The sequence below is a fragment of the Volvox carteri genome, assembly GCF_000143455.1.
Source record: "Volvox carteri f. nagariensis unplaced genomic scaffold VOLCAscaffold_16, whole genome shotgun sequence".
Taxonomy (NCBI): Eukaryota; Viridiplantae; Chlorophyta; class Chlorophyceae; order Chlamydomonadales; family Volvocaceae; genus Volvox; species Volvox carteri.
In genome coordinates this window covers 1,112,212-1,129,622 of record NW_003307559.1, presented here as the reverse complement: position 1 = coordinate 1,129,622, position 17,411 = coordinate 1,112,212, and the positions used below count along the sequence as shown (strand labels likewise).

Below are 17,411 nucleotides of genomic sequence, written 5' to 3'. Positions count from 1 at the left end.
AAATATCACCTCACTGTACGTGCCGGGGTGTCACACACAAAAAACATACACACACACACGCGCGCGCGCGCGTGCAAACCAGTTGGGGTCCTGCAACAGGAACTTTCTGTCCAATGCCGCAGGCACCACCGAGTGCGACGACGGCGGCGATGGCGAGATTGTCGTGTGTATGGATCAGCAGGCGGCGGCGGCGGCGGCGGCGGGCAGTCGTGGTGTCCTGGCGCACACGGACTCTGGCCGCCGCCGCCTCTTACTGGCGCCGTGGTCGCGGGCCCTCAACTCAAGTACTGCTGTACCTGCCATACATGCTGGTGGCGGGGACGGTACAGACGCGGGGCTGGCGGGCATTAACACCGCCGGGTCCGCAACCCCCGATGCGGCGGCGGCAGCGGTGGGTGAGGACACCGGCAGGTGCGGTCGCAGCCGACGACAGGTTTCCCAGGGGCCCAGTCGTCGAAAAATGCTGCCAGGGCCGCTGTCCTTCCGAAGCCTGCAGAATGGCGTTATTGAAGGTGGCGGCAATGGCGGCGGCGGCAATGGCGACGGCGGCAATTGTGGCGACGGCAATGGCGGCGGCGGCAATGGCGACGACGGCAATGGCGGCGGCAGCAATTGCGGCGGCAACAATGGCGGCGACGGCAATGGCGGCGACGGCAATGGCGGCGGCGGCAATGGCGGCGGCGGCGGCGCCTCTTCCTCTTCCGTTGCGAAAGGTAGCCACCGCCAGGTCCTATTGCGTGCGGGGTCGCAACCGCAACTGCAGGGCGCGGTTGCCGTACTAGCGCAGCCAACTGCTGCAGCGCCGGTGGCGGTGGCTCCCGTTGGCGGTAGCAGATTGCAGTTTGGTAGCGCCGCCGCCACCACCACTGACGATAGCATAGTGGAGGAGCATGTGGTGGGGATTGTGGAGCTGGCGTCGTACGGCATCAACCCTGCGAGTGTACCGGCGTCTATGCGGGGCATGGTGGTGGCCGCGGCCATGCTGGCCTGCGGGAACAGAGCCAACCCGCAACTGACGGCGGCGGCGGCGACGACGATAATGGTCTCGGAGCGACGAAGCAGCAGCGAGCGGCGATCGAACAGCCGTTGTCAGCAACAGGCGTTTTTCCAGCTCCCAAACTACCACCATAACCACCATGACCATCACTTTGATAACCACCACCATCAAAACCACCAACGTTACAGCTACCATAATCATCTACAAAACCATCAGTACTCCCAACCAAGCCAAAGTCAAAGTGCCGTAAATAGTCAGCCACGGCAACAGCAGCCGCCGCCGCAGCAGCAGCACCTAGAGCAATACCAGGTACCGCGACAGCCAGCCGGAAGGTCTCCGCTTATTAGCGCGCCGCACGTCACCGGGCTGCATCAGAACGGCGGCGGCGGCGGTGGCAGCGGCGGTGGCGGTGGCAGCGGCGGTGGCGGTGGCGGTGGCGGTGGCGGTGGCGGTGGCGGTGGCGGTGGCGGTGGCGGTGGCGGTGGCGGTGGCGGTGGCGGTGGCGGTGGCGGTGGCAGCGGCGGTGGCGGTGGCGGTGGCGGTGGCGGTGGCGGTGGCGGTGGCGGTGGCGGTGGCGGTGGCGGTGGCGGTGGCGGTGGCGGTGGCGGTGGTGATGGCGGTGGCGATGGCGGTGGCGCCGCCGCCGCCGCACAGCAACGATCGCCACCATTAAGGTGAGTGAGTGTGGCGCTTGTTAGCCGTTCACCGTTGTACGGTTGTAGTTCCATCACAATGGCAGGCCGCAGTCCGACGTCTTCAGTGGGTTTACTGAGGGTTATGTGCCTGTGCGAAGTAGGGGCCTTAGGGGACTAGGAACCATCAGCTCCTCTCTCTGCCTGGCTGCATCTGTCGTCTCTTCCCGCCATTGGGCTCCGTTGCGCGGCATTTCCTCCTTTCCTACCTCCCTTTACCGAGCAGCCCTGTCTTTCCTCTCTTCGCCGGCCCGCGCGACCCCACACAATCGTCCCCCCACCCCACCCCAACCCCAACCCCCACCCTATTCACGCGCAGGAGGGGTCGCCTCCGCCGCCTGTCAACCGCCGTGTTGACCGACTCAGTGTCGCAAACCCTGCCCACCCTGCCGGAGCTGTGTATTCGCTGCCGTACAGGCGCCTTCCGCTGGTTATGGGCCGCGGAGCTGCACGTGGAGGATATAGGGATGTTCAGGTGTGTGTGTGTGTGTGTGGTGGGGGGGGGAGACGGGGAAGTTGGTCGGGGGGATTGAGGAGGGAAACGTGGGGGGATGGTTCCGTAAGGATAGTGGAGGTTAGAGCAGCCTAATAAACCCGGCTACTAATGAAATCGAAGTAAAGGAAAGTAAAGTTTCCCTTTGGGATTTGCCCATTTTTTCATTTAATTCATTTTTTCATTCATTTCATTTACTCATGCATTCATGCATTCATGTATTCTCATGTATTCTCATGTATTCTCATGTGTTCTCATGTATTCTCATGTATTCTCATGTATTCGTGTCACCTCACCACCGCAGGTTTAAGGGCGTCGCGGGCAGCCACCAGCTGGTGTCGGTGAGCACTGCCGCCACCCGGGAGCGGCGACCTGGTCCCCGGCTTCACACCGCCAAGGGCGAGCGAGTGGCGCCCGGAAGGGGACCTCTGTACCGGGTAGTGCTCAAGGTGGGGCTGTGCGGCTGTGGAGAGGGGACACAGGGGGAGTAACGTTGAGAGCTCGGGCTGCTGCTGCTGCTGCTGCTGCTGCTGCTGCTGCTGCTGCTGATGATGATGATGATGATGAAATTAGGGTGTTATGCAGGTCGCGATGCACCAAAAGCCGCTATCCACTCTTATATAATATCTAAAAGATCGATACAGACCCCGCAGATTCTTCCGCACCATCATTCGTAAGGAATCGTAGCCCCGACGTATTAAGCCAGGCACTCCCCCGTCCACCCAGCCTCACCTCACGCCGATTCCCTCTCTTCCCCCTGCCCTCAGGCGGCGGGACCCTCTCTGAGCAGCCCCATGCCTCCCATGACCGTGACCGCCACCAACTACATCGAGCTGTCGGATCCCACATTCCCCCAAACAAGCATGCGGACCTCCTCGCCAGCAGGGCAGGCCCCCGCCCCCTTCCCCGCCCCCTTCCCCGCCCCCGTCCCCGGCGACTCAGTTAAGACCGATGTGGCGCTGACTCAGCGACAGGATCCTGAGGTGGAGGTGGCGGCAGGGGAGGAGAGGGGGGAGGAGGGGAGGGGGTGCAGCCGTTATATAGAGGCAAGTCCGTCAGTCCTTTAGCTCTCTATCCCGGTACGGCCCGTACCAATGACGTATAGTCCGCCATTGAGAATCCGGTTGGGGGGAGGGATTAGGGACGTGGGCATATGCCCCTTGGAGGGCACATGGGTTGGGTTGTTTGTACTGCTGGATCGTTGGTTGGTTGGTTGGTTGGTTGGTTGGTAGTAACGGGTGGCTGGTTGGGGTACCTGGTTGCTGTGCCTGGGGGTCCTCCATAAACCACTTTATTGGCCGCTGTTGTTGCTCGTGTTGCCGCGGTTTCTACTGCTACTGCTGCGATTTTAGTGCATTGGGCTCATTGAGCATTTACATTGTGTTGGTTGTGTTGGTTGTGTTGTGTTGGGCTGGGCTTGGGTGGGTGGGTGGGTGGGAGGGTGTATTTGACGGCGGATTCGGACTTCGCATCTACCGTGGCTGTTCTTGTTGTGTTGCTGTGTGGGACAAGGGGTTCATATCCTCACCCGTGGCCACTACCCGGCGAACCCTGCCTGCCCCAGTATTTCGGGGCACCCTCATCCAGTCACCCTAGCCAACTTCTCAGTGGATCGCTCAGGTTCCGCACCCACCACCGGCATCCAACGGAATCTGCCAGATCGACGGCAGCTCAGCTCCATTCCTGGTCAGCTCGCAGGTTAACTTTATCCCAGGTCGCCACCGTCCATCGACTAGGGGCACTTTTTCCTTCCACCATTGGAAGAATTTCTGACCATGACCGGTCTCGATCCCGAAACCGGGGGGGCATCGGTATGTGCGTTGTTGCTGTTGTTGTTATTGCTGCTGCTGCTGTTGTTGTTGCTGTTGTTACTGTGATGTCATTGGCGGTTTATTACTCCTTTGCATGCTCTGTTCTGCTCCGGATGCTCGACTAACTAAATTCAGGTTGCAACGCATCGGTACCATCGGAGAATATAGATATTACATACATATGCATATGCATATACATGTGCATGTTTCCGTACGTGCATAGGTATACGTGTGTGTGTACGTGTACGTGTATGTGTATGTGTATGTGTATGTGTATGTGTATGTGTATGTGTATGTGTATGTGTATGTGTATGTGTATGTGTATGTGTATGTGTATGTGTATGTGTATGTGTATGTGTATGTGTATGTGTATGTGTATGTGTATGTGTATGTGTATGTGTATGTGTATGTGTATGTGTATGTGTATGTGTATGTGTATGTGTATGTGTATGTGTATGTGTATGTGTATGTGTATGTGTATGTGTATGTGTATGTGTATGTGTATGTGTATGTGTATGTGTATGTGTATGTGTATGTGTATGTGTATGTGTATGTGTATGTGTATGTGTATGTGTATGTGTATGTGTATGTGTATGTATGTACGTGCGTATGTGCGCGTGTACTTCGTGGCTCATGCGCTCTTTTGTGCACATGTGTGTAAATGGGCCTTTGGACGGTTGAGGATGGGGGGACATAACTTGTGAATTATACTCGTATGTATGTCGTACATCGTGTTATACCGTACAAGGACCAGGCTGCCATGTGCACTGCATGTCGTTACGACGTCATTACGTCAACAGACCTGCTCCTAAATATCTGCATGTGCATCTTTTATCTTTCCGTCTATAAGATAATTGCCCGGTGAAAAATAAAATGTACCGAAGTTGAAGTAGCAGCGGCCCGAGGGGACGGTGGAGAGCTGCCTGGCAATCGCCAGTTTTGTCGGATTTGGTTGTGTACGACTCCCGACGGTGGTGACGGTGGCGGCTACCGCGGCAATGTCTGTAGGGGTTGTGGGTGATAATATAATAGTTATTGTTCGATTTCATCCTTTGTTACGATGAAAAGTTTATATTGTGGTGAGTAGTATGTTGGGACACGGCGCCAGAGAAGGCGGCATGGTGAGCTGTAGGTAGCTACCCGACCCTGGCAGTGCATGCACTCATGCACATGCCAGGAATAAAAGGGGCGGGCAGCAGCAAGTAAAGTTCCGTACTTCAAGCTCAGGCAAGTACGGAGTGTTTAGGGGTGTAAGGGGACTTGCGCGGTGGGACATGGGTTTGGCTTGGAGGAAGCGGCGCGGAAGGAGGGGACGCGTCGTGCATACGGAGGTGGTTTGGTTAGTTAATCGTTGTGTCGAGTTTGTACTACGAAATCCGGCTTGCTATGGTGGATGGCTTTGAGTCGGCCTGAAACTGGTAGGACGCCGATGAGCTTTTTCTTCCTGCATGATATATTTTACTCCGGGATGGAGTACAGCGAAAAAATTCAGAAGCTGTGTGCAGGTGATGGTTAAGGTGAAGTGATTGAGACGAAGCCGGCTGGACAATTTTCGCCGTCAGTAAAATAGCAGCAGTAGCTGCCGTACGTGGTACTACACAGCATCACAAAATCCTGGTATATTAGTAAGTAAATTAACAGGCTAATCTTCAAGCGTTCCAAGGTAATTTTTTATTGTGGATTGTTCTTCACATGTAACATGATGTGGCTTTTGATACTTTTTTTGCCGAGCCAAAATCGCTTAGGGTTATCAAATGAATAGGATTAACTCAGCAGCGAGTATCATACCGGTAGAATGATTCTACCGGTGTTGCATTTCATCCTTATGTGAGCAGTGCTGGCCGATAGCCGAGGCTTCAATAGTTTTGGTTTCGGAGGATAGCTTGCAAGCTGCAATTGGTCGATTGCGTCCGTTATTACAGATTCAGGCCAGCGGCAATCTTAACCAGCTTAAACAACACCAAAGGAATGGAACAGCCGGCTCGTTATGAAGCAGCTGGATGCCACACCAAGGAAGGATTAGGTGCTGTAGTAGCTGGCCGCTGAAAAGGCCTCTCGAGATGCTGGTGATCGCGCTTCGCGCGTATTTGTAGAGCCGTACTGTGTACCAGCTACTACAGGTGCCGAGGAAATAACTGTCATGGCCGCAGCAGTAAAATCCATCAAGAGCACCACTCAGCGGTGCTGCTGTCGCTGCCGCCGCAGCTTCCGGGCTTGTGGCGGCCCTCGCGCGCCGTCTGACCCATCACTGTCTCCTAGGTGTCCTGGCCTCGTGCCGCCAGCAAACGTGGTGGAAGCTGAGAGGGACACTTGGCCAGAAGCCAGCAACCTGAAGGGGGGGTCGATGGTGGTGCTGGTAGTGGTGGTGGTGCGTGGTGGAACGCACCCTTGCGTGCAGCGGTATGCCGATATGATAACCCCCCGCATGCCCTGAAAAGATGTCGAAATGCCTTTTCCCCCCCCGCCTAATCCAACTAACCTCAAATCGTTCCGTAGTGGATCATGGTTCCGAATATGGCTTTTATTAGTTTGCTGTGAGGATCTCTGCCAATTAGCGCCTTTGTGAAGTTTTCGGTAGCTCTTGGGGCTCTTTACGGTTCGGATGTGGCTATGGGGCCCGGGGGATGGGGGGCGGGGGGATGTGATTATGGGCACGGCAGCTGACGGTTGGAAATTGTTGGATTATGCAGTTACCCCACGCCGTACAGAGCCTGACAGGCAATGACACAGAGGGATGGATCACAACAGCGGCTTTTTCGGCTAGATGTAAGATTTCCGCTGTACTGTAGGGATTTCGTTGGCATCCGTTGTGCAGTCTCGACAAAGATACCGCCCCTGCCAAACCGTTAGCACCAGCACCACAGATTGATTATCCTGATTTTATATCAATTGAACATAAAAAACGGAAACGTTGGACGCAAATGGCATGCGAGGTGCTGGGCTCCACGAAATGGCCCACCGTGCTGCGCTCGAGGGAGCTACATGAAAAGGTACTCTTCATTTCGGATGATTATGCGATGTATGGATTTGTCTCAGCTGTGGAGGATTCTGTAGAATTCCGACTGCCGTTCGCGCCAAATACTGTAGGTCAAGTCTGCCAAGGTCCTGTGCGTGGGCGCTGGCGGTATTGGTTGCGAGCTATTGAAGACCTTGGTTTGCACAGGATTCAGGAATATTGAAGTGGTGAGCACGTAGACGTCTTTTCAAATGTGCGACAGTGTCAGCTCCTAACCAAGGGCCTCGTTAAGCGAATCGTAATCCATGCGACAATCTAGCAATGGTAAACGCAGGACGTCTGTGGTCCTACCAGACCGCCCGCTCAAGCTACTGGGATGTCGCATGGGCGGCCCTTGGGTCGTGGGTGCTCTTAAAAGTTTCCCAAGATGCGCCTTTCCCCTATGACACAAGGAGTGCCCAAAAGATACAATCCTCCAACATGTGGTTGTCGTTCATGCTCGCAAGACCTTTCACTAAAGACACATGTCTCATACGGCCCGTGGCCCTGTCCGGTCTGTCTTTGGGAGGTTCAGAAAACATTTTTGGATCCGTAGCGCTTACCCCTAACCCTTTTTCGCCCCAAGCAACCAACTTCGAGGCGGCAACCTGACCAAAGCCAAGTCCTTCCGAAGCAATGCAGGATCCACCATGCACGTTTTGGGAAGCACTCTTGCCGAGCTGGCTCAATTGACCAGCAACCATGGTTATGGTCGTAGCTCTGGCTGGGCACGACCAGGCTGGACGGATCTCCCGCTGACCAGACGCGCCCTCCCCCCTTCCATTTGCAGCCCCTGCGCCTCCTCCCACGACATACATACCACATCCCTCCCCCATAATTGGAAACTCGCAAATTTCCTACTCTCCCATCCTACTCCACTCCCTCTTCGCGCCATGTCGAACCACTTCTGAATATGCCGGTTTTCCCCCCGCCCCGCCTCCTTATTGCCCCCCCTCCCTCCATTAATGGCCCCCTCCATTTCTCAGATTGATCTTGACACCATAGAGACCTCCAACCTGAACCGCCAGTTCCTGTTCCGCAAGCACCATGTGGGTCAGAGCAAAGCCAACACCGCAGCGCAGGTGGTCAAGGTGGGTGATGGTGGGTGCAACGGCACCCCCTCTGTTCAATATCGTGTCAATATTGTGTCAATAAATGTGTCAATGTCTACATACGCACATATGTACAGTTGAATGGAAGCGACCCCCCCTGCTGCTGCTGCTGCCGTTATTGCTGCTAATACTGCTGCTGCTGCTGCTGCGACGGCTTCTGCTTCAGGGTTTCTGTCCTGCAGCCTGCATCACTGCCCACCACTCGAATGTGAAAGAGGGCCGCTTCGATGTGGACTTCTTCCGAAGCTTCGATCTGGTGCTCAACGGTCTTGATAATCTGGAGGTGAGGCGGGCCGGCGGCGACAAGAGGGTGGTTACAAGAGGGGGTGGCTGGGGGGGTCATATCTGTTGGAATTACTAAAATGAACCGCTGGATGAGTTGGCTGGATGGTGTGGAAGTGGGTGTCCCAGGGAGGTGTCCGGGAAGCAGTGGGAGCGGGTGGGTTTACGACGGAGAGGGAGACAGGCTGGCAAGAGGATGTGGGGAGGTGCATTACGGTTTCCTCGCTGCGCTGCGCCGCATGTGTGTGTGTGTATGTGTGTGTGTGTATGTGTGTGTGTATGTGTGTGTATGTGTGTGTGTGTGTATGTGTGTGTGTGTGCCGGGTGTGTGTGTGTGTGGCCTTCATTAACCCAGGCATTACCGTATCTCCCTGCGGTACCCTTCATTGGACTCGGAAGCCCCTGGTAGCCCTTTGCGTCGTCATTTGCAACATCACGTCATTCCAGTTCCTTTCTCCGCCCATTACATCTTTCCCACCCCCTATCCATCACCGACTTGCGTATGTCACCCGCCCACATACATACATATATAAAGTACACATACACATACACGCACGGCCACAGGCACGTCGCCACGTGAACCGGCTGTGCCTTGCTGCGGAGCGCCCCCTCGTGGAGTCGGGAACTGCGGGCTACCTGGGCCAGGTGAGGGGTGAGCACATGTGCAGGTGTGTGTGCGTGTGTATGTATGTGTGTATGTGAGAAATCCCAACCTTCCCGACCGCCACCCCACCGAAATCAACCACGCTATCCGTACCCCCGACCGCGCCCCGGTCCGCGACACCTCGTTAATCCCATCGTCCATATCTCTCTCTCCCTCTCTTCCTTTCTCTCTTCCTTCTTTCTCTCTCCCTCTCTCTCTCACACACATTCACACACACATTCACACGCACTCATGTGCCATCCTCGCCAATTCCCCCATCGCAGCTCAGATCTTAAAAACGAAGATTTGAGAATTCCGCCACGTTCCTGGAGACTACCTGCCGAATGGAAAACTACTACTCATGTGCCATCTCCTCCCAATTCCCCAAGTTCCAAGTACCTGTCCGTGTCTCAGATCACTAACGCACACCACCCACACCACCCCACACACCACCCGCCAGGTGACTGTCCATCTCAAGGGCCGCACCGAGTGCTTCGAGTGCCAGCCCAAGCCCACCCCCAAGAGCTACCCCATCTGCACTCTGAGGAACACACCCGACCGACCCATACACACCATCGTGTGGGCCAAGGACCTGCTCTTCAACCGCCTGTTCGGTCGACCTGAGGCTGTTTCCGGTGACCGCTGGGGGGGGGACTGCGTGCGCGTGTGCGTGTGGGCTGTTGGCTAGGACAGGAGACTCCGCTTACGCCAATACTTGTTATATATACAGAGCTGGAGTTATGCGTCGAGTTGTTGTATACGTGTACATATTTTGTACATATATATGTGTATGTGTATATATGTGTGTGTGTGCTGCTTCCGAGGTGAGTGTGACTCTTTCTTGGTGGTGGTGGTTATGTGTCGGGCTAGGGGCATGAAGGGAGGCAGCTCGGGAGGAGGCACCCCTGCGGGGCTTTTATGGGGACTGACAACGTGGTGGACGGAGACATGGACGTAGACCTGCACACCAGGGAAAGAGGAGGGGGCGGAGGAGGGGAGGAGGTCATGTTTTCGCCCCCGTTGTGGTTCGTTGTTGGCACGCATTGTTCCACCACACACATGCACATACATGCGCCCATGTTTCTGTCGTACAGATTTGGACGACCAGGCTCAAAGGGAAGCCGGACAGCACCCGACGGAGGCGGCGACGGCGAGGGAGGCGGCGCCGGATGGGGCGGCGGCGGCGGCAGCAGCCGCTCAGCCGGCGGAGGACCCGTCGTTCTTCCTCCGCCGCGAAGGAGAAGGCTCCCTGGAGTATGCGGAGCGCGTGTTCCGGCGGGTGTACGACACCGACATCGAGCAGCTGTGCGGCGTCAAGGTGGGCCCTTGGGTGCGCTTGGAGGAGTGTGGTTGGCGGCCGGGGGCGGGGGAGGGAGGCGGGGGCCGGGGGGAGGACAGAGTCGATTTGGGTGTTGCGTAGTTATTAAAAGATTGGGTGATATCATTTGTCGGAGCCTTGGGCCTGCCTGCCCTGCCACGACCCATGGGTCACAATAATCATATACAGTTGGCAACCATCCTACGGTATGGCTTACCCATAGGAGCCGTTAAGGTAGCTAACCGGGTAAGGGAGCAAACCTGTCTCTACTATCGACATCCGCGTCCGTCCTTCCTTACGTCTTGTCGCGCACACATGTCGCCACAGGAGCTTTGGGAGAAGCGACCCCCACCCAGACCGCTCCGGCTTAGCCAGCTGCTCCCCGAGGCGGACAGAGCGGCCGTACGCGGCGCGCTGGATGCCGCCGTCGGGAGGGCGCAATCGGAGGGGCCGGGGCGCCAGGCCATCAGCGCATCGCGGGCGCTGGGTCTGAACAACGCCAGCCAGGTGGGGTGGGCCTCCTGCAAGCCATTGGGGGGCCATTGGGCCACGCGACCACACCATCACCACTAATAACTACATCACACCACCCTCAGCCGTCCTTTCCTTCTCCTCCCTCCTCTGAGCACCCGCTGCCTCTTTTCACACCACTTGCATGCCTCCATCACAGAAGTGGACTTCGGCCCAGAACGCCGCCGTACTGCTGCTGGCCATCGGGATGTACCACGAGCTGCGGAAAGATGAGGTGGGTGATGGTGTGTGTGTGAGGGAGAAGGAGAGAGTGAAGGGGTTGAGTGGAAGAGGGTAGGAAGCGGAGGAAGTTAGGTATGAAAGGCTTCTGTAATGTGTCTGCAGCGGGGGGGGGGGGGGGAGGCCGCGGTGAGAGAAGCTACAGTGGCCCCCTGCAGCGGAACACCCAGATTGCTCCTCAATTCCCCGCAAACCCTTCTGTGGCCCTCTCCTGTGCCCTCCCCCTCCCCTGCCTATCCTCAGCCTGTGGCCCGGAATCTCCTCTACCTCCTCCGCTCTCTCCTGCGCTGTCTAGCGCACTTTTCCCTGCATTATATTCTTCTCCTCTCGCCCCCTAGGCCCCCAGACCCCCAGCTCCCAGCAGCTTCACTCGCTCGTGGCTCGTCCTTTCCCCCCAGCTAACCCCCCTCCCCCTTTCCATCACTCCCTTCCTAGGTGGGCTCTGCCTCCTTCGACAAGGATGACGACCTCGCAGTGGACTTCGTGACGGCGGCCTCCAACTTGAGGAGCAGCTGCTACGGCATACCCGAACAGGTGAGCTGGCTGGCTGTCTGTCTGGCGGGGAAAGCGGCCGGCGGGGATGGATGCGTGATTATTGACCCCCGTGTCCTGACGGGGACGGCTGTGTCACCGCACACCGCAAACAAACGCATTGCGGGTCAGACCACTAAACAAAACACACACACATCGCAGTGCATCTTGTTCCACGTGTCTGGGCTACTCGGGGGAATTAGTACAGTGCGTAAAGGCTGTATGTCGGCAGTAAGCTGGCCTGCGTGTTCTGTGTGGAATGGGTGAGTCGTCGGCTCTGGGCCGGTGTCGCAGGGTGTGTTGGGGGGCTCGCGCGTTGTTGCGTACGTAGGGGGGAGGTGATGATGATGATGAGGAGGATGAGGAAGAGGAGGAGGGGGAGGTTTGTGGGGCAGCATGTGCCAGGATATCCCCATGTCCGCGTCCTCGTCCTCTCCCGAAAGAGGAGAAACCCACCCACCCACCCACCCACCCCGGTGTTTCCACCAGGCGAGTTTGCATTAGACTGCGTTGCCTATGCCGTCGTCTTGCATCGCGGCCCTCCTGCCGTCGTGCCCTACGTCTTTTGCCGTGTGTATGCCCGGATCTGCTAAACCCAACCTCAGTTCGCCATGCATGTGCTGCTCCCGCTGCATCCAGTCGTTGTTCGACGCCAAGGGCATGGCTGGCAACATCATTCACGCCATCGCCACAACGAACGCCATCATTTCCGGACTCATAGTCACGGAGGCACTAAAAGTCCTGGCGGGTGAGTGAGTGAGGGGCTGGTGGGTCGGGGTCCCGGGCGGCTGGCTGGCTGGCTGGCTGGCTGGCTGGCCGGCCCTGTGCTTGATGGTTTGGCCTGAATGATTGTGACTGTGTATGGGGGGATGAAGGGAAGTGAGGGGTGTTTCTGGTGGCGTTGTGGTTGCCGCCTATCGTACATTTCCGTACCGTCGTACCATCCACTGTGCCGAGTGCCGCCCCCAGTACTGCGCCCAGAACTGAGGTGCGCGCACACTCGCGGCCCGCAGGCTGCCTGGATGCCGTACGGAACACTTACTTGTACGAGTTCCCGACGGGGAAGCGGCTGCTGGTGGTTCAGCAACCCGACCCGCCGTGCAAGAGATGCATGGTGTGCGGCAAGGCGCAACTCACGCTGCGTCTCAACACCGAGGCAAGAGCTTACGGGGCGGAGGATAATTGCGAACAATAGTTCTCTGTCTGCCTTGCGATATAGCTTAGCTTCGGCGACGCTTCAATGCACAACCCCTGCCAGACGCCTTTCCCCTATTTCGCTGCTACATGTTGCATGGACTCGGTTGATGCTGCTGCTGTTGCTGTTGCTGCCGATGGTGAAGGTGGGAATAGTGGTGATGGTGGTGCAGATGAGGCCAACGATTGTTGCTGTGCTTTGCCGTTTCGTTGGCTGGTTGTTTACGTTTCCTGCCTCTTGCTACTGCCTGCCTGTCTCTGCTGCTACTGCTCCGGCTATTGCTGCTTCTGTTACGGCCAGTTACTGAAGCTGCCTCCCCCGGCCTCCCCCGCGGGCCATCCAGACCGCCACGCTGTCCTCGCTGCTGTCCGGAGTCATTAAGAAGCGACTGGCGGTCAACACACCCAACCTCTTGTCTGGGGGTTTCCTGTACGAGGAAGGTACGTGCGCTCTCGTGTGTGTGGATGTGGATGTGGATGTGTTTGGGAAGATGCGAAGTGTGTGAGAAGCAGCAGTCCTCGCCCAGCTAGTAAGGAGGGGCGGGAGGGGCCGGGAGCCATCATACCACTGAGCCATGCCGAGTTGTGAATGAACCTCGGAAGAAGTTGCCGTCGCCGACACGACTCCCCTTTGCTAGCCAGGAGACGTGGTGAGGGAGTGTGGATATCTAAACCTAACATCGGACTAGCATGTTGGCGGCGTGGAAGATCGCTTTGGCTTTTCCTTGCCTGACGCCTTTAATTAATCTGCCGGCTCCGAACCTGTCCGGCCCAGGTCTGTCCTAATCTCACAAACGCCTCCCCCCAACCCCCAAGGGTCGCCTCCTTCAAAACCGCCTACTGGTCAGTCCTGCTCTTTCCTTGGCAGCAGCTTCACTCGTTCGTGGTTCGTCTTTCCCCCCAACCCCTCTCAAAGGTGAGGGTCTCGAACAGGACGAGGTGGAGGCCTACACAGCGCTGCTGCCCAGGACGCTGGCGGAGCTGCCCGGAGGCGGCTTGCGACACGGGTCCATCCTGACTGTACAGGACCAATCGCAACACTTCGGCGTGGACGTCATTGTCGTACATACGGTACGGCACGGTATGGTTCTGTTTGACAGCACCGGTATGGTTTTGTCCGCGTGGTTGGTGCGGGTTGCTGGGTTGACGGGAGGGGAGCAGGAGACGCCGCGGGGAGAGTGAGAGGGCGGATTGAAAAAGAATGCGCCAGCGGCGGGAGGGGTAGAGGTTTGGAGCCCGAGTCGAGGGCAGAAATTTTTAAAAAATTGAAAATTAGTTGGAACAATCCTCCTCCACCAGTTGCGTGTTGTGTGTTGCGACTGTAGCTAGGCAGCTGGGGTCGGGGTACGGTGGTGGCGATTGTGTACCTGATGTACCTGGGAGGGGTCCACAAGCTGTTCCCCCGCACTGCCGGGCCTCCACAACCGATTTAAGGTCCGTTAGCGTTTCCGTTGCTCCCATTTTGCCTTAGCAGCACCACTTAGGAACGCACCCCGCCTCTCTTTCTCTCTTTCCCTCATTCACGCTTACACACATACACACATGCATGCACACATACGATGCATTTCTCTCATCGCGGCTCAAGTCATTAAAACACGCATACACACTCTGACTGCGTTCAGGCGGACCTCCGGGAGGAAGACGCGCCCGAAGGCTACCTGCTGGAGGGCGACGTGCCGACAGCCCAGCAGCCACAACAGCAGCAAGCGGAGGCGGCTGTAACTGCGGCTAGTGCTGCGACCGGGGCGGCAGAGGCGGACGCCAAGGAGGCGCCGTCCGCGAAACGGTCCGTACCCCCCTCCCTTACCTCGTGCTCCATGTGTATGCCGGGCTGTTTGCCGGGATCGGCGCGTATACCTCGAAAAAGCAAATACGCGCGCATTTGAAGGGGGCCCGTTGAAGATATATGTGCACTTGGCGCCCGTTGTACATCACGTCGCTACACGCCGCATCCTTTCTGCGCATGTTTTTGTGTTTTACATTTCCAGAATTTAAAATTTCTTTGCAGCAGGCGAAGTTCCTTGAGGTGGCCGTGGCGGTCTAGGCCTGTCTGGATTTTATGCTCTGTGTGTGTTGGGGGGGGGGAGGGGGAGTAACTGTGTATTGTTGAAGGCGGGGGGGGATGAGGATCACTGTCAGGTGATGGCGTTTCCGGCTGGTTGCGCTCCTGGGCGCAGGCGGCATGTGGACGTGAAGGAGGAGGACGGCGTCCTCGTGCTTGATGACGAGGAGGAGGAGCAGCTGGGCGGGAGCGCCGCTGCCGGGGGGGTACCTGAGTCAGCTGCACCGGTGGGTTGACGTGTGGTTGGGTGGGTGGATGGGTGGGTGGGTGGGTGGGTGGGTGGGTGGATGGATATTGGCGGGGGGCCCCTGGGTTGTGAAGCTGTGCTGCCCAAGTGCCGCGTCGGCCGGCATTTGGGTTGGGTTGGGTTGCCCAGGGAAGCCCAGGGAAGTTTTAAGTTTGGGAAAATCTACTAGGGGTCGTAGGGGAAATGCGTGACAGCAGCCAACCGAAGCTGTGTCCTTTGTTTCGGTCTCCCAGGTGCTTGTGCCAGGTATGGTTTGTGGATGCCGGGAATGGTAACAGGGGCTGTTCTCCTGCCCCTCCTCAGCCTCTGCATTCCAGTCGCTGAGAAAAACTGCTGTCTGCGTGGTTTCGTCGCATTCATTCTCGCGCTCAATCGGTTATCGGTTCTGCTCCACACACACGCCGAAACTATACACTAGCAGTAAGGTGGGGGCTTTGCTTGTGGTGGGGGCGATGTGTCCTGATGGGTGGGTGGCGGCTGCAGGGCCACGGGCGGAAGCGGCCGTTGGAGAGCGGCAATGGAGAGGAGGAGAAGGAGGCGGTTGAGCCCGAGACCAAGCGCGCCAAGGTGGAGGCAGCAATAGCTTCGACGGCGCCGGCGCCGGCTGACGACGACGACGACGTCATCCTGATTGACGACGACGACTGATGCGAGAGCGGCCGGCCTTGGTTAGGGACGTTTCTATAAGTTCAGCCAACGAAGGAAGCCCACATTTGCGAGGTGTTCGGGTTTCCTAATCTGGCGATGGCTAACCAACCTCGCCGACATTCTAGTTGCCAGCTGAAACCGCTGCGGGGAACACAAGCCTGCAGCGGTGGACGGGGTATGGGGATGCAGCGGTGGACGGGGTGATGTGTTCGTGAAGTGCGGTTGGTAGGAAAGGAGGAATAGGTGGGTAAGAGTGTGGGGTCGGGGGCGAGCGCGCGGTGGGGATGATATGGGAGCTTGCGAATGCCAGTCCTGTGCTGAGGACGCGGGGTTCTGTTCGTCGGGAACATGGCCAACAGGCAGGCGGTCATGTATCCAAGGGAAGATACATGACGGCCTAGCTGTTGGGCATCGGGTCCTTAATGCTGGATGTAGCCGGCTGGGCAATGGGCGCGACAATACGGTAGGATGTGCGATAGGATGCCGAGGGCAGGGCTTGGACAAGGCCAGCTGGATGGTCGTTAACGGACTGATGTTCCGATTTTTGCTGAAGGAAAAGTTCATTGAGGTAATGATGAGACTAGCGGGGGAGGTGTCATTGTTTGCATGAAGTTCCTACGACCGTAGTCGTTGTGCGCGCTGGACCTGATACGGCTTTCCTGTGGGCTCTTGAACGTTTGTAGAAGTTGTACTGGGTAAATAACAGTGAGCTATGGACAGCCTGTCCCTGGCCTTGAGCCTTTTCTCTGGAAATGCTGTTGTCGTATGGCCCCCGGCTAACTATTACCCAGTGCTAACTTCCAGCCCTGGTCGGATGAAGTTGCCGCACGGGAAGGAAATGAGGGAGAAATATGCGGTGCTGAGTAGCAGGAAACTAAGAGACTCATTATTATTAGCTAGCGACGCTAGGTAACGAGGCCAGATAACGGGATGGCATCCCTTCCTGTGTGCAGATTCCATGCCGTTTCTCAGCTATCTTTGATTTCGTGCCATAGCGACAACTTCCAGAAGGCCGCATCAGTGTGCCACAAGTGATAGATATTTGTAAGACAGCTGCAGGAGTCAGTTCGATAGCTCTAGGCCAGCTCTTACGCTGACTCCAAATGCACTTTAGACCCGGTTCCTGGGCATTACCCTCTTACTGGCTGGATGCAGGCGCCTGCAATGTAGACAGGGACATCGGTCCAATTCTTTCATTCCTAAGGGTGCATTTCCAGTGAGGATTAAGGCCAGGGCCACTTTGTTCCTTATTTCCAAAGGCCAAAAAGGCTCTTTATTCCTAAAAAGTAATATATTACTTAAAAAAAAACACTGATTAGGGCACGGAATTCCTTAATACGAGCTTACCACATAGTTTTGTTCCATAAGGGAACCAAAGGTTGAAAAGGCGAGGTAAGTTTGCCAACAACTTAGCCGTTTGAGCAAGTATCGATGGAGGACAGAGGGTTAATCCCTGGCCTTAATCCGCACTGGAAATGCACCCTAAGTGGAACTTCTGCACCTTTCGTTGATAGGAATTATAGGGAAAATTAGTTTTTTATAGGCCACTCCGCCAAAATGCAAAGCTTTCCGAAATTCCATGAGCTAGCAATTCGTCGCGCATGGCGGTTTGCGCCAACGGACTGCCGTCGGATCT

At 56.8% G+C, this 17,411-nt stretch overlaps 2 protein-coding genes across 2 annotated transcripts in view; both read left to right on the top strand.

Annotated features, from left to right (window-relative positions):
- Positions 1–3,249, top strand: part of VOLCADRAFT_90322 (uncharacterized protein) — a gene marked incomplete at both ends in the record, with an annotated part of 18,945 nt that extends 15,696 nt beyond the window's left edge. Inside the window, 4 exons of the mRNA XM_002949920.1 lie at positions 123–411; positions 2,009–2,164; positions 2,487–2,631; positions 2,950–3,249. Coding sequence (XP_002949966.1) covers positions 123–411; positions 2,009–2,164; positions 2,487–2,631; positions 2,950–3,249 — 890 coding nt within the window. The remainder of the gene's footprint in view (positions 1–122; positions 412–2,008; positions 2,165–2,486; positions 2,632–2,949) is intronic.
- Positions 3,250–6,133: 2,884 nt separating this feature from the next.
- VOLCADRAFT_104505 (uncharacterized protein) lies at positions 6,134–16,539 on the top strand (the record flags this gene model as incomplete). Its single annotated transcript, XM_002949919.1, has 18 exons — positions 6,134–6,361; positions 7,081–7,176; positions 7,975–8,079; positions 8,318–8,383; positions 8,947–9,027; positions 9,486–9,660; positions 10,120–10,343; positions 10,671–10,850; positions 11,014–11,088; positions 11,529–11,627; positions 12,264–12,372; positions 12,638–12,738; positions 13,163–13,259; positions 13,735–13,889; positions 14,441–14,604; positions 14,996–15,107; positions 15,445–15,552; positions 15,611–16,539. The coding sequence occupies 18 exons, from the start codon at positions 6,134–6,136 to the stop codon at positions 15,773–15,775; spliced, it is 2,340 nt and encodes a 779-aa protein (XP_002949965.1). The 3' UTR covers positions 15,776–16,539.
- Between the last annotated feature and the right edge of the window lie 872 nt (positions 16,540–17,411).